The following is a 20,672-nucleotide window of genomic DNA, read 5'->3' on the forward strand; positions in this document are numbered from 1 at the left end:
CCTCTGAACTCCAGCCCGAGCCCGGCCGTGCCTGCGAACCCGGAGAGCCCGGCTCCCACCGCCCAAGCCTGAGCGGGCCGCGGCTGCCCTCGCATCTGCCCTGTATCCCCTGCCCTCCTCCACGCTCCCTACACGCGTCAACAAGTGACACAGACCGAAATTCTCACGATATTCTTTTAGGCATCACCACTGCACACACCGGGTCAAGGGAGCGGTGCGGTGCGCGCCGGGCCCTGGGGCGGAGGGTCAGCGCTCGGCCGCGCACGGGCCGCAGGGGAAGGCACACGCTCGGACATGGGAAGGGCGGGGCCTGCACAAAGTGGCGGGGAGGGCTGAGGACAGTCCCGAGGCAGCGAGTGGGGAAGCCCATCCTGGGCTGCATGCCGGAGGAGGTGAAGAGAAGGCTCATTCCTCTCGAAGTGGGAGAAGGTCGGAGGCAGCAGGAAGCCGCAGCCAGCCCCGGAGAGGCGGCCGCCAGCTGGGGAAGTTAGGGTCTGCGGTTGGGGAAGGGCAGGGCCAGTTCAGAGAATGGGGTCAAGCAGAGAAGGGGGAGGGTAAGGAGAGGGAAGGGGGTCAAGCCGAGGCTGTGCGGAGTGGGCCGCGGGCGCTGCAGCAGGAGGTGACCCAGCCAGCTGGGGCCACAAGCCCCCACTGTGGCTCTTGTGGGGACTGTGGGAGGATGGGGCTTCAGTCTCTGCTTCCAGCCCCTCTCTCCACTGCTCAGAGACCCCAGGCCCTGCCTCTGCCGGAGCGCCCTGCGGCCCTGCCCAGCCACCTCAGCTCTGGCCCGTCCTCGGCCGCTCTGGTCCATGCCTCGGTCCAGCAGGGCAGGAGCTGCCCGCCAGGCAGCAGGGCAGATGGATGGGCGGGCGGCCCAGGGTGGGCAGTCTCGGGCAGGTGGACTTCCCTCGGGCCTTCCCGAGCAGCAGGACCATCAGTGTCCTTGGCCGGGCTAACTGGGCAGGTGGGCGCCTCCGGGGGCCTCACACCACGGTGCTGACCGAGGGATCTGAGAGGTTGAGCGGGCCCGGGCTATCAGTGGGATGGTACTGCTGCAAAATAGAAATACAGACAAGGCGCCCGTCAGCCCCGCGCTCGGGGGCGCGCGCGGGCCGGGACGGGTGGGCCGGGCGGGCGCGGCCTGGGGGGCGCTGGGGGGCGCTCCTCCCCCTGACCCCATCGTGCTCCGGGGCCTCTGCGTGGGCGGGGCCGCTGTCCCGTCCGTCCGTCCGTCTGTCTGCGGGGGAGGGGCAGAGCGGGGCGGGCGGGGCGTCTCAGCTCTCCCTATGACGGGCACACATCTGCAGCTGGCCCTCCTCCCTCTCAACAGCGCGTCGCGGCAGCACTGTGTCTTTTTGGTTTTGCAAAGCGCCGCGTCCACCCCCGGTGCTCTATAAATAAGAACCAACAATCAATACCCGCTGGCCCCCCTGGCCGCCAGGGACCCCAGCCCTGAGCGCCCAGTGCCACCCTGGCCCAGACCAAACACAGGACGGGCAGAGGATCTCAGCAGCCGGACCGACCCCACCCACCCCGACGGAGCCCTCCACCCAGGCCTCCCTCCGAGCAGGCGCCCAGCCCGAAACAGGTGCGATCTGGGCTGCCCTCCCCCGCCCAGTGCCCCCAGCCCGCAGGGCCGCCAGTCACCCCTGCAGGGAAGGGCCAGTCCCTGGCCTGGGGGGTGGTCCTTGGCGCCCAAGGAGACTCAGGTGAGGCCTCCAGTGGGAATGTGTACCCGGAAAGGCACCGTGAGGGTCTCTGAGCTGTACCTGGACCAGCTAAGGGGCATGTGTGTCTGCTCTGGGCGGGAGCAGGGTGAGCAGGACTATGACGCCCTCAGAAAGTGACCTGTATGGCTTTTGTGCTCCTCTTTGTCCTGTCTGCCCCCAAAGTGCTGTCTGCTGGGCATACCCGCTTCCAGGACTGCCCTGCCCGCTGCCCTCTGGTCCCAGGCTCTGCTCTCCTCTTCCTGCACCCCTGGGGGGCCCTGGCTCAGACACTGCCTGCTTTCCTGGGCTTGGGCGGCCCAGCCTGTGCTCCAGCCCCGAAGACCCTCACTGTCCATTCGCTGTCCCTGTGCCAAGCCCCTCTTGGGAAGCAGAGCAGCCAGGCCTCATGGGCCCCTATTGGGGTACCCTGGTGTCTTCGCCTTGAATTCCCATCGCTCTGTGCCAAGTCCTGTGCCCTGGAAGTGTGCCCTTCTTCGCATGCACTGGGGCGGGGGTGGAAACCCACTTTCTCCAGCGGGCTCTTGGCCAACTGGCCCCAGGACTTCAGGGAGTCTGCTGGGCTGAGGGCTATGCTGGCTCTGGGTGCCCCCCCACCTGGGACCGGGGTGCCCCTAGCAAGGCTGGGTCCATTTTAGGAGCTTTACGTCCAAGTGTGCACTTCCAGCACAGTGGCAAGGTGCCCAAGGCAGAAGGGAGGGGATTCTGGGCTCAGGCAGAAGGCCTGGCGATGACGTGGGCCTCTGGTGCGGGGCTGGGGTCAGGAGCTGAGGTGCTGGTCTCCATGGAGGCCCCCCTTCCTGGGCTTCTGTTTAGGAGCCTCAGTGCCCCAAGCTCTGCAGGCCATGGCTTTTGGGGCCACCCCCTCCCCTCGTTTTCAGACCCCCCAGGGGCTGCTGACACATCTCCTGCAGGGTCCCTGCTCAGCCTAGGGTGGGAACCGCCCCCTCCGGTCCCATCCACTCCCCGCCTGCCGGTCCCCTGTGGCTGGGGCCTGTTCCAACTCCAGGCCCCAGCCGTCCACCCAGATGGAGCCAGGCCCGGCCCCCAGCCCCGGCCCACACAGAGACCACATGGAGGGGATGCACAGGCATGGCTCTGGTGAGACACGTGAGACAGGTGTCTGGGTGGCGGGGCCGGCAGCCAGACAGATGGACGGATGGGACATCACAGCCCCCCCTCCACCTCCATGGACGTTGCAGGGAGGGAGGGAGGGGCGGTGGGCCCCTCTGGGAGAGGCCGAGAAGCTGACGTAACGGAGAGGTGGTGTGGCCTCCCGATGCGTGAGGGGCCCGGGACAGGGCGGCTCTGGGCTCCCCGGGGCCCCGCGCATGGCCCCGCGGTGGTGAGGCTGACTGGCTGACCAACGACATGACACAGCTTCAAGATGGCGCATGGCGTCATGGCATGGGGGGGCAGACTAACGCAGAGACACATGGGGAGAGGACCCGGTGGGGGCCAGTGGGAGAGGGGGCCGAGAGAGAGAGGCCTGAGGGTCAGAGAGAGAAGACCTAGTGTGCTGGGCAAAGAGAGATGAGGGCCGACGGCCACAGCGGTCAGAGGTGGGGGTGGGTGGGATGACGGGGGGGCACGCCTGATGCACGGGACACAGACACGGAGGGCGGGGCGAGAGAAGAGTCGGAGACGGGGGGCTGGGCGTTCTTCCCCTTACCGTGTCTTTGGAGGACCTACGTCTCTTGAAGCTGGAAGCCAGGGTGGAGGTGATAGCCCTAAATGTGGCTTTCTTTTTAGGGTCGGGCTCTGCTCTACCACTCTTTCTATCCTAAAATGAATATGTATAAGTGATTAGATGGCTAAGGCTGGCGGCCACACCTGCCCTCGCCTGCTCCTTGGGGGCTGCTGCCCGGCCTGGCTGGCCACTCAGGCACTTGCTCCTGCCTTCCTCCCTGTGCTGGACCAGTGGACCGACAGCCGGACACGCACAGGTGGCCTCTGCTCCTGCACGGGTCGGGCCTGACCTTGCTTGTGCTGGGGCTGGGCTTGGGGGCGTCCCGTCTGGCTCTCTTCCTGGGAGGTCCGCCTGGCTCCCTGGCTCTTGGGTGGCCCTGGTTTACAGGTGTCCCAAGGAGGAGGGGCCCTCCGAGCACTGGAGGGAGTCCCCCCTCAGGCCCGCCAGCCATTCTGAGGGGGCACACCAAGATTCAGGAAAGGGCGAAAGGGCCGAAGGCGGGTGTCGAGATGAACCGGAACGGTCGTCAGAGGCGGCTCCCGGGACCAGGGTTGCCCTGTGCCCGCCAGTGAGAGCAGCGACCAGGTCCCAACAACAAGAGTGGGCAGATGAAAGGTGTGGGGCGCCAGCCACCCATCCGCCCACGGCCCTCCTTCTCTGCAACGCAGCTTCTGGACGCGGGCTCTGGGGAGGCACCCAGAGAAAGACAAGAGATGGAGCAAACCGGATTCGGACCGTGGGGCCGGAGCCACGGGCCTGCACGGGCCCCACTGCCGCCCTGCCCCAGGTGGGCTGTGGCTGCTTCACGTGCAGCTTGTCCCCTGCTGGCGGCAAATTTCCACAGACACGGCCTGGGGCACCCGGCAGGGCCGGCTGGACCGCTTCAGACTGGAGCTCTGCAGCACAGGACACAGCAGGGCAGCGGGGAAGGGGCCCAGGGGGTGCCGAGGAGGGGTGTGGGGCGGCGAGGGTAGATGCGTCTTGGACTCACGTGCTACCCAGGTGGGTCCCTGTCTTACCCTGCCTCAGTTTGCCTTCCTATGGGATGGGTGCCGGCGGGCGGGTCTGGAGACACAGGGGCCAGGCGGAGGCTTGGAGCAGGGTGCGTGGCCTCCCGCGGCCTGGCTTTGCCGTGGGCAGCCACCTTCAGGCGGCCCCCGACCAACGCTGCCCCTGGCCGTGGCTCCTAGCTCCAGTCCTGCTCACTTGGGGTCCCGGAGCCAGGGCCAGCGCTTCGGCCTGCGGGGGTGGAGGAGGGCCCAGGCCGGGCCATGGGCACCAGGCCACAGAGGGTGGCCTGCCCTACCTGCAGGTTCTTCCGCCACACGTTCACTGCTGCAAAGGCCAGCTGCATCTGCTTCCGGCGAGCGTCCTTGTGCCGCTTGTAGGCAATCTCGATGAAGATCAGGAAGATGCCAGCCACAATGCCTCCAGCCACCAGCATGAAGACCCCTGCGGGCCAGGACCCAGAGCCTCAGCTGTTGGCTGGTGGGGCTGGAGGGCCTCTGGAGCACCCGCCCAGGGGACGTGGTAGGGGAACAGGACCCACCTGCCATGTTCTCAAAGGTAAGAGTAGCAGGGGCATTGCTGCGTGAGTCACACTCCTGGTACCGCACCCATGTCTTGTCCAGGTCCTCCATGAAGCCGTTCTCATGGGACCTGGGAGGGGCGGGACGAGTAGGGGTGGGGCCTGAGCGGGGCGGGGCGTCTGAGTTGGGCGCTGCCCAGGTGGAGCGAGGACGGGCGCGGGCCGGCCTAAGCAGAACAAGCGAGTTGGGTGGGGCGAGTGAGTGGGGCGGGGCCTGAGTGGACGCAGCGAGCGGAAGTGGGCGGGGCCTAGCAGTATCGGAGGACTGCGCAGGTGGGGTCACCTGCCTTGAATGGAGTGGTTCTTGGAGAGCAAGAAGGGTTCTTGGTGGGGCTGCAGGTAAGGCAGACTCACTTGAGGATGGACAGGGAGACGTTCTGCTTCCAGGGGCTGTCCTTGCGCATACCGATGCCGAAGCCAGAGCGGAAGAACAGCTCGCCTGTGGTCACCAGGTCGCACTTCTGCGAGGCCTCAAACTCCAGTACCGCCGAGTCCCAAATGAAGGCGTGCAGTTTGCTGCGGGCAGGGACAGAGGTCACCGGAGCCCTGCACGGTGGGGCTACCCTCCACCGGAACGCTTGCACTCCTTCGTCCCGCCAGCCTGGAAACCTAACATCCATTCCCATCCGGTGGTTCCCATCCGGCCTGGACACACTTTTTCTTAAGGGTGGATGCTCCCCGTTGTCCAGTTAGCCCTTCACTAGTCCCGCAGGCCCCTCCCTCCGTCGTCCCGCAGGCCCCTCCCTCCCTCGTCCCGCAGGCTCCTCCCTCCCTCGTCCCGCACGGCCCCTCCCTCCCTCGTCCCGCAGGCCCCTCCCTCTCTCCCTCGTCTCGCAGGCCCCTCACTCCCTCCCTCCCTCGTCCCGCACGGCCCCTCCCTCCCTCTTCCCGCACGGCCCCTCCCTCTGTCGTCTCGCAGGCCCCTTCCTCACTTGTCCCGCACGGCCTGGATGGCCTCGGCCGCGCTCTCGTAGTTGTGCTTCTCCATATGCCGGTACATGGTGCTCAGTTCCACCTGCCGCCGGAAGTAGATGTCCACCGAACTCTGCTTCACTGTCGCATAGATGAACTTGTCCGAGGGGTTCCTCAGCTGCAAGGTCAGAGGGCGGGGCTCGTGGCTACTCCCCGGCCCCACCCGAAGCAGGCCCCCGGTGACCTCACGACCCTCGTCCCCAGCCGGGATGGGCCTTACCCGCGGATCGTTGATGCCGGTGATGCGCTCCTCGGGCCGGTCCAGCACCAGGAAGGCCGCCAGGTTGGCGGTGTAGGAGGCCACGATGATCATGGCGAAGCCGGCCCACACCATGCCCAGGATGCGCGCCGAGAAGCTGCGGGGGGCGCCTGCGGGCAGAGGAAGGTCAGCTCCGGACTCGCGGGCGCGCGGGCAGTCGGCAGCTGCTGGGCGTGGCCTCACCTTCTCCGATGCCGGAGTTGAGCAGGACACCCCAGGAGAACCACATGGCCGAAGACAGTGTCAGCGCGTCCTCCTCCTCCTCCTCGCTGTTCACCTTGAACCGGCCGAAGGGGCTGCAGGGCGCAGAGGGCGGGTGGGAGAGGGCGGGCTAGGCAGCCCCGCCCCGTTCCTCCCCTGTCCCGCCCGCCCCGCACGTGGAGGTGCTCGGCCTCCGGGCCGCGCTCACCTGAAGCGGTCCAGCAGGTACAACATCACGGCCACCACGTGCACCGACAGCCCCACCAGCAGCCACAGAGTGCTCTGGAAGGGCTGCATGAACGAGTCCAGCGTGCTCCGGGGGATCTCCTGCGGGTGGACAGGCCGTCAGGGTCGCCTTGGCCCTCCCAGAACCCAACCCCGCACCCTGCCCGGCCCCTGCCCACCTTCTTGACCAGAATGGTCAGGCCCTGGTACTTGAAGGGCTTGGAGAACTCGATGTACTGTGCGCGTTCGTTGTTAATGGTCAGCGGCGCCACGATCATGTCCGCCTGACCGCTGAGCAGCTCGCCCATCATCCCGTTCCACTCCTTCTTATTGCTGTTGTTCACCTGCGGGGGCGACACGGCCGGTGGCGACGCGGACACGGCCGGCCCCACTCCCGCTTCAGGCCCCGCCCACTCTGGATTCCGGCCTGCAGGCCCCGCCTACCCAAGGCCCAGCCCCTAGCGAGACCCCGTCCACCCCGACCTGTCGAGAGCTGGCTCCCAGCGACCCCAGCGTACCCGCTCCTGCGTGCCGAACTTGCCATCGGCCACCAAGTGCACCTCGTACGTGAAGTTCATGGTCCGCGCCAGTTTGATAAGCAGGTCGATGCAGAAGCCGTAGCAGCACTGAGGCACCGTGTGGCGGGCTGAGGGGGGAGGGGCGGTGACTGCGGGACTCCCGGCCGCGCCGCCCCGCGCCCGCGCTGCACGCTGCGCGCTCCAGCCCCTTACTCACCGCTGCCCGGAGACGTGTCGTTGGGCCCGGTGCAGATCACTTTCTTGACGGGGTCCCCGTTGACCGTGAACTCCTCCTTGCACGTGCCATCACTCAGCGTGGGCTTGACATATACGAAGGGCTCCTGGTGGATCGTCACGATCTGGGGGAGGAAGCAGAGACCCAGCCTGGACCACCTGCCCCCGCGGTCCTGGGCGCTGTCCTCTTCTCAGCGCGCCAACTCCCCTGAAGCCCCTCCAAGTCCCCGACGTTCCCCCTCCCGCCACTGCCCTCTCTGGAGCCTCATGCTCCAGGGACAGCCACCAAACACCACATCAGTGTCACCTGCTTGCTGCCCCCAGACTCCCCAGACGGCCCACGCTGCCTCAGCATTCAGAAGGCTCATGGCCTCCTGAAACGCTGCCCTTCTCTTGGACACTCGTCCCTTGGCTCACGGCTTATTCACCACTCCTTCCATGAGAGGAGTCTGGCCGGCACCCTGTCTGACTTCTCAGGGATGAGGAACCTCCTGTCCCAAACCCAAGCATGCCTCACGAGGACAGGGCCATGCCCACTGACATCCGCTCAAAGCCTGCATGGGACCTGGGGACCAGGGGTCACTCCCGTTGGATCGCCCAGCCTCCCCAGCAGTGGGTCCTTGTCTGATCACCCATCCTTTGTCCCTCCCTCCCTCCATCCTTCCCCTGCTGAAGCCTTCCTCTCTCCCGTGCCTGCCTCTTCAATTCAGGGCTTCTTGGGGCTCATGCTGGGGTTTTTTCTCCTCCCTGTCTTTCAGGGTGTGGAGGACAGATCATCTCATGGGCAGAAGGGGCTGAGCCCAGCACAGCATGCTGATGGGGTGGCAGGGAGTGCTATTGGAGCTGATCCTGTAGGGAGCTGGTACCCATGAGAGGTGCCTCTGCGCAGGATGGGGGTGGGGAGGCAACCCACAGCCTCAGAGGGGAGGACAGCATTTTGGCTTCCCCCCACTTGGGGTTGGGGAGGTAGGGAATGGGGGTGGGGGATGAGGATGTTTGGAGCCCCTGAAGGTGCCTATTGGCTTTTTAACTTTCACCATGTTTTTCTATTAGACGAAGAATATGTTTGGGCTTTTCAAAAGGCAGTGAGAAAAAAAAAAAGGAAAAAGCCATCTGAATCTGGCAGCCTGGACGGTAGCAGGCGTGACTTTCAGACTTTTCAGCACGCAGTGTGTGCACTGCAGGGTGGGCTACTCTGCCCGTGCAGAAGGTCCTGATGAGGCCTGGGAGAGGCCACAGGGCGGGCCATGAGACACCGAAGGGCCTGGGGACACTAGAGGAGAAGGTTGGTTGGGCACATTGCATTTAGGCGTCTTGCCTTTAGTGATCGAAGTTATGAGCCCAGCACCTGGGTGGGTCAGCATGGGGAGGGACACTTGAGAGAGCACCCCACGTGGAGAGAGGGTCCCAGGAATGAGCCCAAGGAGCAAGGAAGAGAAGCTGTGAGGGATGAGGCCCCAGGGCCCAGGGACAGGGTGCAGGGAGGAACGGCCCGCCACAGGGAATGCTGCAGGGAGGCCAGGCCTGGAGGGACGGGACCACGCAGTCGTGACAAGAGGCTGTGACGGCCAGGACCACCTGGAGGAGTGATGAGGAGGAGTGAGGACCAGGACTCGGGACAGAGTGCTGAAGCTGGAGTCTACAGAATGACCACCCATCTGGCCCTCTGCCCATCAGCTCATCCCCAGGGGAATCCTGTCCTACATGATGGGAGTCAGAGGCCCCCTCTCCTCCCTCCACCTGCTCCCTCTGCTTCCTCTGCGGTGCCAGGTGTGTGCGAAGGCGGCCAGCTGCTGGTCCTGCCCGCTTCCTTTAGTCACTTTGGCCTCACTGTGCCCTCCTCTGAGTCTGAGGGGCTGGATGGTGTCCTGGGTGGGGGTGCTGGGGCAGGGTGGAGCATCCCCCACCTTCAGCCTGGTGGACATCTGGTACCCTCGGGGCTTCTCTGTCTCTCCGCCTGGCCAGATGATCTTCCTGTCATTGGGGATGACCTGGGGGTGGGAGTATGAGATGGAGGGTGGCCACGCAGGGGTCTTGGCCCCAGGACCCTAAGGCCCCAGCCCCCACCCCCTCATGACCCCCACCTACGTGGGTGCCATTGTAGATGCCCACTTGCACCAGCTTGCGGTTCTGCAGGTTCATGATGCTGTAGTTGGCAAACTTACGGTCCCCGTCCTCGTTGAACTCCACACGGCCGGTCACCCCGTCCGCGTACTTGGAGGACATCAGCACTCTGGGGAGAGCAGTGGGTTTGACTTCTCAGGGACACTTCCCAGCCTCCTGCCCCCATCCTAGCAGACACCAGGCCCTGGAGCTGTGAGTCTGACGGGCGGGTGGCATGACCGTCTCCGTGCACCAGATGGACAGCACAGCTATGGCAGCTGAGCGCCTCCTGGGCGCCGGGTCCTGTTTTGAGGGCTTTCCGTGGGTGTGGACGTTCAACCCTCATAGCAGCACGGAGGAGGCAGACGCTCCGGAAGGACACAGTGGTCCATCTGCCAGCGAGGGGGGAGACAGCATGCAGGTCCTGTCTCGCTGCATGGCACATCTGTGTGTGGGGGGGCACACCCATGGGGTCCTGTGCGCACACGTGATCCTTGTGTGGTGTGCACCCCAAAGCATGCACTTGTGGCATGCGTGTATGCCTCATGCCTCTCCAAGTCTGTGTGCGCATGCGTGTGCATGCGTGCACACAAGCTGCCTACACCTGCAGTTGTGTGTGTGCAGCTGTGGCACCATGGACTGTGGCTCTGCACATGCCAGTCAGCCTAGCAAAGGGTGAGATTGGGGACGGGCCGGGCCTGCCCACCCTGGTGCCTCGCATCCTGGGTGCTGAGAGTTACCTCCTGCCCCCCTGCAGCTATCCACTCGGGTTTCTGGCCCACCCTGGCTCTCTGCGGACTTGGGTGCCATCCTCGGGCTTCTTGTCTGACCTCCTGGGTCTTTGGAAGCGCCCGGTCCCCATCTACAGCAGAAGCCTCATCCCAAGGGCTGCCACCCCACTGCGGCTCAGTTTCAGGGTTGGCTGCAGTGTTGAAAGCAGTGGAGGCAGCGACAATCGAGCGTCTGCGTGAGTGCCGGAAACCGGGCGGAGGATGACCACGGTGGAAGGGAGGTGGGGAGGCGGCTGTATCTGCCGTTTGTGCACAGCGGGCCGCTCTGGACCACCCGCTGAAGAGCGACTACGCCCGCCTCTTAAGGGCCCCGCCCACTTCCTGCAGAACGACCCCGCCCACTCCGAGAGCGCGGCCCCGCCCACCTCTTGAAGAGCGGTCCGGTCTTCCAGATGTTGGTGTTGCCCACGCAGCCCCGCGGCGGGTCCGTGATGTTCTCCTTCTCCAGGAGCTCGTGCACGGCCTGGGCCACCACGCCCACCGCGTCGCTGATGTGGGCCGACTCGTTCTTGCCGTTGATGAGCTGCAGCCCGATGATGCCTGGGGCGAGCGTCCGCTTAGAGCCCGTAGGAGACCCCCGCCCGCCGGGACCCGAGAGGCCCAGCACTCACCGTCCGGGGCGTAGCGCAGCGCGTTCCCCGAGATCTCGCGCTCCCCCACCAGCCACACGTACCCCGAGCCCGTCATGTTCAGCATCGCGGCTGCGCGGTACACGGTGGCGGCGTCGTCCTCGCTGTGGGGCAGACGGGGGTGACGGGCCAGGACTCCAGCCCTCCCTCTCCCAAGGCTGGCAGGCGGCAGCTCCCCGTTCCCAGGTCCTCCTCCTTTCTCTGCCTCTCCCCCAAACCCTCGCCTGGAGCGAGGCCTGGGAACACTGCAGGGTGATGGGGGCCAGCCACCAGCCCCAGCCGGCATCTGGGCCAGGAGACCCAACAGAGGTCATGTGGAGTGGGGTCTAGACGTCCAGAGCTTCCCAGGCCTCTCTAGCTGGCCCCCTGCCTGCCAAGGGCAGGGTCAGGGCGACCCAGATCGATGATGGGTTGGTTGTTATGGAGTGATCACCTCATCGCTGGGTACCAGGCACTGTTCTAAGTGCTTCACACCGACGATCTTATTTAATTATCACAATACCCCCGAGAGCCAGGCGTTAGTACTACCCCTGTGTCAGAGGCGGAAACAGACACCCAGGGCACATGAGTGGTGATCAGTGGCACAGTTAGGTCTGCGCCTGGACAGTTCACCCCAGAGCCGGAGCTCCTATGACCTCCTGGACAAGCCACACCCCCTCTGGTTCTCCATGTCAAAACGTGAAATGAGGGGCTGGGGGCTCTGAAGGTTGATCAGATGCTGGTGGGACCCAGTGTCTGGGAACTGCCCTGAGCATCGCAGAAGCCACTGGAGAAGCATGAGGGCAGCTACTCATCTCCTGGAGTCTGCACGAGCAGCTGTGCTCTGCCTGTCATTCGGGGCTGGGGCCACTGGCAGGACAAAGCACAGGACTCGTCTTTCAGGCACACATAGCTCTGAGATCTTGGAGTGTCCTCATCCTCATGGATGAGCCCCTGTGGACCTAGAGTTAGGGTCTCCGTGGTCAGGACAAGGACTCCGGGCCTGGGGGACTGTGGGGGACACTGCAGGTCCTCCCCCTGCTTTCACGTTCCCTTTCCTGCCAGGCTGGACCTGACTGCAGATGGACCTGGACCATGACAGGCACTTTGCTTCTCCAGTGCATGGACGGCGGAGTGTGAAGCAGTTGGACAGACTGGCTGGGTACTCAGTTTTCACAGCGGCTGGCCCTAGAAACCAAGGTGTCCCTAAGCCGCCTAAGGGGTCTGCCTCTACGTTTTTCAAGGATTAACTAATGAAGAAATAAAAACCTTCAGTGTTTTCTCTAAATGACAGTGCTACTGTCAGATGTAAGCAACACCAAATAGAGGTGCTCCAGGCAGCATCACACTGATGACACAGACGAGAGCACCCATCCATGATCACCCAGCAAAACCAATACCGTGTGTGTCGGGGTGCAGCGTGCCCACTATCGACGGTGCTCACAAAACCTGGCAGAGAAGCCTGTCTGCCTGACACAATTCAGGTCTGTGACGTTTGACTTGGTGGAATGACACACTCCTATGTTTGTTGTAAACTATTATCAGTAACACGGCTGTAGACAAAAGCCTGATCGATCCATCCAACTGTTTTATGGAAATAGCTGACCATAGTAAAGACATTTCAGGAAAATCAAAAGAAAACACGTGGAAATGAATTCCATGCACTGGGTAGAAAATTGGTCAAAAATTAATGGCTTAATGGGGTCTCTCCGCAATGTACATGAAGCAGGAGCCAAATGCATCAGGTTGGAGTGCCAGGGTCAAGAAGACTGGTGTCTGCCGCTGCCCGGTCCTTGCCTCGCTGTCCTGGACTCCGGGAGCTGGGTGTACTGAGGGCTGGTCTGCCCCCTGGGGGCAGGGGGACCCAGGCCTCTCTGCCCAAGGAGCCCAGCATGTGAGGGGAGGAGCTCCTTTCAGCCTTGACAGCCCAGGGGCCTCGCCTGGATTCAAGGTGAGTGTTGGTGGTGTGCGGTTGATATGGGTGGTGTGCCCTGCGGGCAGTGTGTGTACCTGGGTGGGGTGTATGCTTGCATGTAACGTGTTGTGTGGTATATATGTGGTGTACATACATATGCAACAGTACGTATGTGCACTGTGGATGTTGGTATGGAGTACATGCATGTGGATGTGCACACACTCTCATGTAGGTGTGTGTATTTCTGTATATAAGTGTGTGTGTGGTGTACGTGGTGCTGTGCCTGGGTGTGTCTGCATGGAATGTCTTGTGAGCATGGATGTATGCTGTACACATGGTACGCGTGAGCATGTTCATGCATTGTGTATGGTGTATATAGGCATGTACATGTATTTATGGGTGTTTACATGTGTGTATGACATGTGCATGTGCATGTGCATACTGTATACGCACGATGTGTATTCATGTGTATGTGCGTTGTGTGCATGTGCTTGGCATGTGTTGTGTATGGTGTGTACATGGTGTTTGTGCATGTGTGTGGTGTGTGTATAAATGTGTGTGTGAGTGGTGTGAATATGCTGTGTGCCTATGCGCATGTTTGTTTCGGTCTGTGGATGCATGTGTGCGTGTGTGCTGTGCATGTATGTGTACATGCGGTATACACGGTTTGTGCATGTGTGCATGTGGTGTGCACACGGTTCATGTACATGTCTCTCTGTGTGTAGTGCATGTGCAGCTCTCTGCTGTGACCACATCCCCTTCCCTGGGCTGACCTCTTTTTTGGAGGCATATCTAGCAAGCTCATCCTTGCCCCAGGGCAAGACCCTCTTAGCCTGTGTCCAGGGGGCTTCCCTATGCCTGCAGCGGTGGCACAGGGTCGCACTGACCAGAGGGAAACAGTGGAGAAGCGCCCACCCTCAGCTGGGCCCTGGATGTGGCGCAGCTCCATAGATTGGTTTTATGTGTGGCTTTCTGGTCTGTGTCCTGGTGGCCTCTCTAATTACAAGGTATGGATCGGGGAGGTCTAGTTTGGTGTGACCTTATCCTTTGTAAAAGTGCCCAACAGCTGAACACCTATGCTTTGGGCAATGGGATGAAGGGGCCTTCTGATAACTAGTCGACTGTCCGTTTGCCCCTCTGTCCACTGGTGTGACCATACATTCGTCCTTCCACCGCCCCCCCCGCCGCCATCCTCCCCATCTCCCCCTCAAGCCCTGTGATGAGGGGAAATGCAAACAAGTAGGGAAATAAAAGAGGGTCTGGCGGGGCTTTCCCGGGGCGGGGCTTGCTCTGGGCGGGGTTTGCCTCGATTAGGGCTTTCCCGGGGCGGAGCTTCTCTGGGCGGGGTTTGCCTCGATTAGGGCTTTCCTTGAGCGGAGCTTCTCTGGGCGGGGCTTGTTCTGGGAGGGACTTTCTCTGGGTAGCGCTAGTTCGGGGTTGGGATGGTTCTAGGTGGGATTTTTCTCTGGGCCGCGCTTGCTTTGGGAGGGGCTGTGAACCCCTGACCTTGCCTGGGCACTTCCTTAAACCTTTCTCCTTAAGTCCTCCCACAGTGCCCAGGGTTGGATGGTCAGTGTGGACCAGTGACGCATGACTCCGAGCCTCGAGCCTCGGATTAATCAAAGTAAAACAGGGGTGGGAGGTGACAGTGGGATATTAGCCCCTGCTTGTGCACCTGTGTGCATGCGGGAGTGGAGGTGCTTTCCACCTTCTAACCCGTAGGACCCTGGTGGTCCCACCCTATGCTCTGCTCGGGCGTAGGGGTGCTCCTGGTTCTGTGCCAGAGGTTTGTTGACTGGACGTGTAAATGGACACCTGTCCTGGGACTCAGAATGTTGCCGGCTCTTCCTGGCCTGGGACGGCAGCGTTTGGGGTGTGTTCCTCCGGGCGGGTGACCCCTGCTGTTTTTGCCACCTCATTGGAACCCAGTAGAAACTCTAGGGTGTTGAAGACAGTGGGATAGTTCCACCCAGGTGCCCCTGCCTGTCCCGTTGGGTAGGGTTCTCTCTTTTTCTGTTCCGGGTGGCCTGGCCTTTCCCTTCTCAGAACGTAGCCATTTACAGGTAGGCTCGGCCCTGTCCCAGGACAGCCTGGCTCTCCCGCGTCCCTGTTTGGTCCCGCTTTCACGCTGCCTCCTCCAACTGCCCCAGTCCTTCAGTCCTTGGGTTCTGGCCCACTCCTCGCCGTGGACCTTCCCGCCTGGGCTCACCTCGGCTCACTTACACACCCTCACATCGCTCCTCTGGTCCCGCTCCCCGTCCCCAGCCCCCAAAACCCTGTGTCACCCCATCTATCGTCGGGGCCCTGTTTGCCTTCCTAAGGGCAGGGTCTTATACACAACCCACCCTCAAAGCCCAGCTCAGGGCAAGCGGCAGCAGATGGCTGAGGAAGGAAGGAAGGACCCAGGGAGGGATGGACAGATAGAGGCCGTCCCGCCGGCCAGTCGCCAGGTGTATGTGGCAGGGGCTCTCCTTGGCAAGGGCATTTTGGAAGCTGAAGCTCAATTTCAGCCCAGCAGTGCCTCCGACCCTGGCCTAGGAGGTGGGCTCCTGGCCCAAGTGCAGCCTGGGTAAAGGGAGGGGAGGGGCCCAGCCCAGCCTCACCTGGCAGAGAGGATGATCACCCGGGCCTCCAGCTCCCGCGCCTCCATCAGCAGGGCCGTCACATTCTTGGTCCCCGGGTCGAACTGCAGCACCTTCTCAGCCTGTGGTGTGAACAGGAGCATTAGCAGGTGGCCAGGGCAGGGGACATAGCGCCTCAGGGGCGAGAGTTGGGCCGTAGCCTCTAGGAACCCCGAGGCAGCTTAGCTAGGGCTGCCTCGGCCTGCACCTGCCACCTGCGCTGTCCACCTGCCTTCCTGGCTCCTCGCCTGCCCTGGCCTGGCCTCGCTCGTCCTTTCTTCGGCTGCTCGCTCCTCTACGCCACGCTCTGCTCTCTGCACCTCTCTGCACCTGTCACTCCTGTGCTCTTTGCACTGAGCATGCAAGCTGAAGTGGGCCGAGACTCAGAGAGAGCGTGCAGCGGACAGGAGCTGGAAGAGTTTGGGAATGCGACCGGGAGCAGAGACGGGGCTGACTTTTCCGAAACCACGGGAGACCCTGTCAGGCCCGACTCCACAGGCCCCTGCGGGAGCAGCCCAGGCCCCAGCAGGCAGGCGGGCGGCTGGACAGCGGGCTCCCTCCTGGGTTCCACGAGGAAACCCTGGGGGTCCCAAAGATTCGCATGCACTTCCGGGAAGGCAGCTCCTGCCGCCGTGCCTGCCTCTCAGGCGCAGGCCGAGGCCGAGGCTGCGATGGGTGGGCCACGGGTACCCACGCAGCCCGCGCCTGGCCTGTGCTGCCTGCGACTGCCTGCCTCACGACCTCGCTCTCCTCACTGCTCGGGCCTGCGTCTCGGCTGGGCCGGAAAACGGCCCCAGTGGCCGAGGCGCCTGAGGCCAAGGCTCCCTAGTCGGTGGGTGGCGTGCACGTCCATGCATATATACCTTGGGTCCGCGCTTGTTGTCATAGGACAGTTGGTCGAGGTTTTCATAGTTCCTTTTTTTACTCTGATGAATAATGTGCACAGAGAAAATATGCAGACACAGAAGAAGATTATAAACGGTTGAAAATGACGGCGCTAAAGCAATCACACCACCTCCTCGGCACGTCTGCAGATGGGCACGTACCTGGAGCTCGCAAACACCTAGGCCCGGGGTGGGGCGGGGGCCGGGGTGGTGCTGGGGGAGGCGGGGGCACAGGGGCCACTGAGGCTCCTGGCCGTGGAGCTGTGCTCTTGGAAACGGTCGCGCTTGGAAGAAAGGGGAACCCTGTCTGCGTTCACACCGAACGTATCCCTTTGGGGTCTCATCTGCCACCCCCGCCCCTGCCGTGCACCCGCTGTGCGGCCCCACCCCGTGTCAGTCCTGAGTGGGGAGTGAGCAGCCCCTCCCCATGCCCTGTCCCTCCGTTCCTCCTCCTGAGTCCTCCCTGCTGCCTAAGGTCTGTGTGTTCTGTTCTCACTGCCCTGCGTGCGCACAGCCCGTGGCCCATGAGTGCACGGGAGAGCGAATCAGCGTACGTGTGAGTGCACGGGGGGGCGGCATCTGCGTGGGAGCATTAGTCCACAGAAGCCGGCGAGGTGGGGAGTGCGGGCCAGTGCTGTCTGAGCACTCCTTTGTGCGTGTGCGTGAGCGTGAGTGTGCGTGCACGCGTACATGCATGCGAGCTGCTGTGCGAAGTGTGCTCGCGGGCCTCGTGCCTGCGTGTGCGTGCCCGGGTGGGGCCGTGGGAAGGCGCGTGTGGTCTGAGTCTGGCGGGAGGTGTGAAGTGTGAGGTGATTGTCTTGGGAGCGAGAGAAGGTGCTTGCGGTTGGGTGTGCAGGCGTGTGACTGATGAGCGTGTGTGAGTGTGCCTGCTGGGTGAGGGGGGGATGCTGTCTCGGGATAGGCGGGGCCCCGAGGCACGGGTAGCCAGCCCTCCCTCCCAGCCTCGGCCGATCCGCCACAGCGGGACCCACTGGCTTCACCCCCCAACCTGGGCCCTCTATTCCGTCAACGGTCTAAGGTGACTTGGGGCCCCGAGCTCTAAGCTTGTTGAAGCCAGCTCTGACTTTGCAGAGAGAACAGGCTCCCGCCCCCCAGCCTGGCCTCCCTCCCTCTCTGCCCAGCTTGGCCTCCACCCAGACCCTGGCCGTGGGGCAGGGGAGGGGGCCGAGCGCCCAGACTCTTGGCTGGGTGAAGGCTCACCCTGGGCCTCTGGTGAGCACCAGCTCCTCCTTAGGCTGGCAGTGGGTGTGAGCAAGAAAGGGGGGTCACCTAGACCCCCAGAAACCACCGCTCTGGTCTCTCGGCAGCCCCACAGAGTGGGGGTGGGGCTGGGGCAGGGTGGTCAGTGTGTCCTAAAGCCAGGCCTCTAACTGGTCCCTAGGAGGAGCCCAGCCCTGCAGTGAGAAGGGAGAAGGGGGCGGGGCGGCGGGATCGGTGGGGGTGGGACGGGGAGCGCCGGGCTGACGGGAGGAGGGGTAGCTGATGTCTGGGATGGGGTTTCGCAGAGGGCCGTGGGCTGCTGTGAGGTGGAGGGCTACGGGGGAGGCAAGGCCAGCGCGAGGACATGGAATAGGTCACAGCAGCGGGGAAAAGGGTCCTTCGGGAGGGGGCAGAGTGCAGGGTCGCCGTCCCTGAGAGGGGCGCTCTGGGGGAGGCCGCCGGGGACTGGCCGGGCTGGGAGCGGGGGTGGGCGGAGGCGGCGCCCCGAGTTCTGAGCTCGGCCCGGGAATTGCGGGGATGCGGGGGCGGGCTGGGCGGGGCGGGGTGTTTGCGGAGCTCCAGGTGGTCCTGCCCTCGCCCCGCAGGGACTGACACGAAGGAGATTTCGACTAATGGCAAAAGCGAGTGAAATGAGCCGAGGACAGGCTGGGGCGGGCGCTCGCCAGACGTGGTGGTGCTGACCATGCAGGATGGAAAGAGTGTTCACACACGGGCCACAGACACAGCGCAGGCCGCCGCTCCTCCTGCTGCGCGAGGCGCCCCCCGCCCGCGGCCGGCGCCTCACCTTGGACTCCCGCTCCTCCAGCAGCGTCTCCAGGCGCTTCTGTGCCGCGCGGCCCTCGTGGTCGTCGCTGACCAGAAGGATGATGTGGTTCCAGCTGTAGACGCGCATCATCTCGAACCAGACGCTCGACTGGTGGGAGTAGGGCGGCACGGTGCGCAGGAAGCTCAGGTGGATGCTCTGCGGACACGTGGAGGCTGAGAGCCTGGGCGACCCGGGCGCCCCCGCCCCGCCCCCGCCCCGTCTGAGCGGCGCGCGCCCCCTGCCGGGCGAGCCGGCTCAGAAAGTTCTCGCTGGCAGATGGCACCTCGAAGACCCCACTGGGGCTTCCCGCCGGCGCTTCCCAAATTTACACGGCTGGTGTTCGTCAGGGGTCCCTCACTCTGGGGTCCGAATGTTTCCTCTCGTCTCTAGAGGGTGTGCTTGCCGGCCTTGCCCTGCCTGTCAGCCACGCACTGCCAGGGAGGGACCGGGCATGGAGCAGGCTCTGCCCTCTTCAGCCCAGGTCTTCTGCGTCTGTCCAGGTAGCACTGGCATGTCCCAACAGTGTCTCCGCGGACCCACACTGATCTAGTGGTCCTCTGAGACCCCCAGACTATCTCTCATCCTGCTCCCTCTTTGTGGCCTGGGGGCAGTGCCTTGGAACCTGAATGCAAGAATGCCCCGGGGGCTGTCACTGGGGTCTGGGACTGGCTTGGACCCAGGCCTTCCTGGTCCATGTGCTGGGAGCAGATGGGCTGTGGATGGGACCGGGAGGGAGGCGGGGCGGAGCTGTGAGGTGTGGCTATTAGGTTTGCCCTTGTGCTCGACCCGAGTTCGGCCATGGCCTGGATCTGGGCTGGGACATGTGACAGGCCGGGGCCCTGTTCCGGAAGGCGACCCTTCCTCCAGCCTCCTGTGCGCCCCCTCTTTCCTGGGTAGCAACACTGCTGTCCTCTGTGCATCTGAGGGGGCCGCTACTCAGAGAGGTAAAGGGGCAGTGGCCGGAGGGCGCAGGAAGCCTCCGCTTCCCCACAGCCAAGCAGGCCTCTGCTGCCTGCCAGGGCTTCCTGTCGGTGCCTGTCACCTCTCCTAGGCCATGTACCCGAGCGCGTGTGGGGAGCGTGTGTGTGAGTGTGGCTATGAGTGTGTTTGAGTGTGGCTATGAGTGCGTGTCAGTGTGGACATGTATGAGCATGTGTGTGAGTGTGGACGTGTGCGTGTGTGGGAATGTGTGTGTGTGAGTGTGGATGTGCATGAGTGTGTGTGAGTGTGGACATGTGTGAGTGTGGAGATGTATGAGCATGTGTGAGTGTGCACAGGTGTGAGTGTGGATGTGTGAGTGTGTGTGAGAGTGTGACTATGAGTGTGTGTCAGTGCGGACGTGTGTGAGCGTGGGTGTGAATGTGGACGTGTGTGTGTGTACGTGTGTGTACGTGTGTGAATGTGGACATGTGTGACTGTGTGTGTGTGGACGTGTGTGAGTGTGTGTGTGAGTGTGTGTGTGAGTGTAGCTATGAGTGTGTGAGTGTGGACATGTGTGAGTGTGGATGTGTATGAGTGTGTGTGTGCATGTGTGTGAGTGTGGACGTGTGTGAGTGTGTGTAGGAGGTGAACATGTCAGTGCTATGTGCATGTAGCTGTAAGCAGGTGACAGGGAGGGTGCGTGCGTGAATGTGCGTGTGAGTGGCAGTGTGCGGGTGAATGTGTAGATTCGTTTGTATCTGTGAGTGTGTGCTGTGCATGTGCATGAGTGTGGGTGACTTGTGCATGACTATGATACTGTATCTGGGCGTGTGAGTGTGAGCAAATGTGTGTGCTCGTGTGTCACCCATGCTCCCTGAGGCCACAGCACATGGTCTGTGAGCCTGTCTATGCCCCCACCCCAAGCAGCTGCCAGAGCCGGGGCCACAGGCAGGAGCGAGCGTTGGGCCCACCGGGTGCTCATGCTTACCTTGTCTGAGTAGATGGACATGCGGGTGGTCAGCCCCAGGACAGGGATGCGGTAGAAGCCAGCTGTGTAGGAGACGGGGGTGGGTGTGAAGTGGTCATTGGGGGTGGGCGGGTGACTGACGAGGATTGCGTAGACCTGTGGACAAGGGGACAGAGTCAGCTCAAGTGAGGGTAGGCAGGCACTGTGCCGGGACCACCAGCCAGAAACAGCAGAGGCAGAGGCTGAACTCAGCAAGCTGGGGGGCATCCAGGGGGCACCATCTGTGCACACACAGCCACAGGGTACACACCCAAAGGCAGGGGAACAAGACCCCATTACCACCCTTGGGATATAGATGAATCAAAGGGTGAGTCGGAGGTAAAGCAAGACTCTAGGGCCCA

General features: G+C 63.1%; 2 protein-coding genes across 10 annotated transcripts in view; one reads left to right on the forward strand and one right to left on the reverse strand.

Annotated features, from left to right (window-relative positions):
• Window positions 1-148, forward strand: part of LRRC26 (leucine rich repeat containing 26) — a 1,677-nt gene extending 1,529 nt beyond the window's left edge. The window contains exon 2 of the mRNA XM_011369955.2: window positions 15-148. Within this exon, the coding sequence (XP_011368257.1) occupies window positions 15-148 (134 nt within the window). The remainder of the gene's footprint in view (window positions 1-14) is intronic.
• GRIN1 (glutamate ionotropic receptor NMDA type subunit 1) overlaps window positions 7-20,672 on the reverse strand; it is a 23,400-nt gene continuing 2,734 nt past the window's right edge. The window contains exons 3-21 of one of the 9 annotated variants that reach the window (XM_011369901.2): window positions 18,363-18,539; window positions 16,316-16,378; window positions 15,435-15,535; window positions 10,920-11,041; window positions 10,674-10,848; window positions 9,503-9,647; window positions 9,322-9,405; window positions 7,398-7,539; window positions 7,181-7,308; window positions 6,842-7,006; window positions 6,646-6,764; window positions 6,420-6,532; window positions 6,198-6,346; window positions 5,938-6,095; window positions 5,360-5,521; window positions 4,967-5,076; window positions 4,724-4,869; window positions 3,400-3,510; window positions 7-1,052 (exon numbers count right to left, since the gene is read on the reverse strand). In XM_011369901.2, the coding sequence (XP_011368203.1) occupies window positions 984-1,052; window positions 3,400-3,510; window positions 4,724-4,869; window positions 4,967-5,076; window positions 5,360-5,521; window positions 5,938-6,095; window positions 6,198-6,346; window positions 6,420-6,532; window positions 6,646-6,764; window positions 6,842-7,006; window positions 7,181-7,308; window positions 7,398-7,539; window positions 9,322-9,405; window positions 9,503-9,647; window positions 10,674-10,848; window positions 10,920-11,041; window positions 15,435-15,535; window positions 16,316-16,378; window positions 18,363-18,539 (2,439 nt within the window). In that variant the 3' untranslated portion in view covers window positions 7-983. Of the gene's footprint in view, window positions 1,053-1,154; window positions 1,392-3,000; window positions 3,511-4,723; window positions 4,870-4,966; window positions 5,077-5,359; window positions 5,522-5,937; window positions 6,096-6,197; window positions 6,347-6,419; window positions 6,533-6,645; window positions 6,765-6,841; window positions 7,007-7,180; window positions 7,309-7,397; window positions 7,540-9,321; window positions 9,406-9,502; window positions 9,648-10,673; window positions 10,849-10,919; window positions 11,042-15,434; window positions 15,536-16,315; window positions 16,379-18,362; window positions 18,540-20,672 lie in introns of those variants that run through there. The other 8 variants (XM_011369900.2, XM_011369903.2, XM_011369904.2 and 5 more) reach the window with 8 other exon arrangements.

This window comes from Pteropus vampyrus, unplaced genomic scaffold (genome assembly GCF_000151845.1).
Source record: "Pteropus vampyrus isolate Shadow unplaced genomic scaffold, Pvam_2.0 Scaffold157, whole genome shotgun sequence".
NCBI classification, from domain to species: Eukaryota; Metazoa; Chordata; class Mammalia; order Chiroptera; family Pteropodidae; genus Pteropus; species Pteropus vampyrus.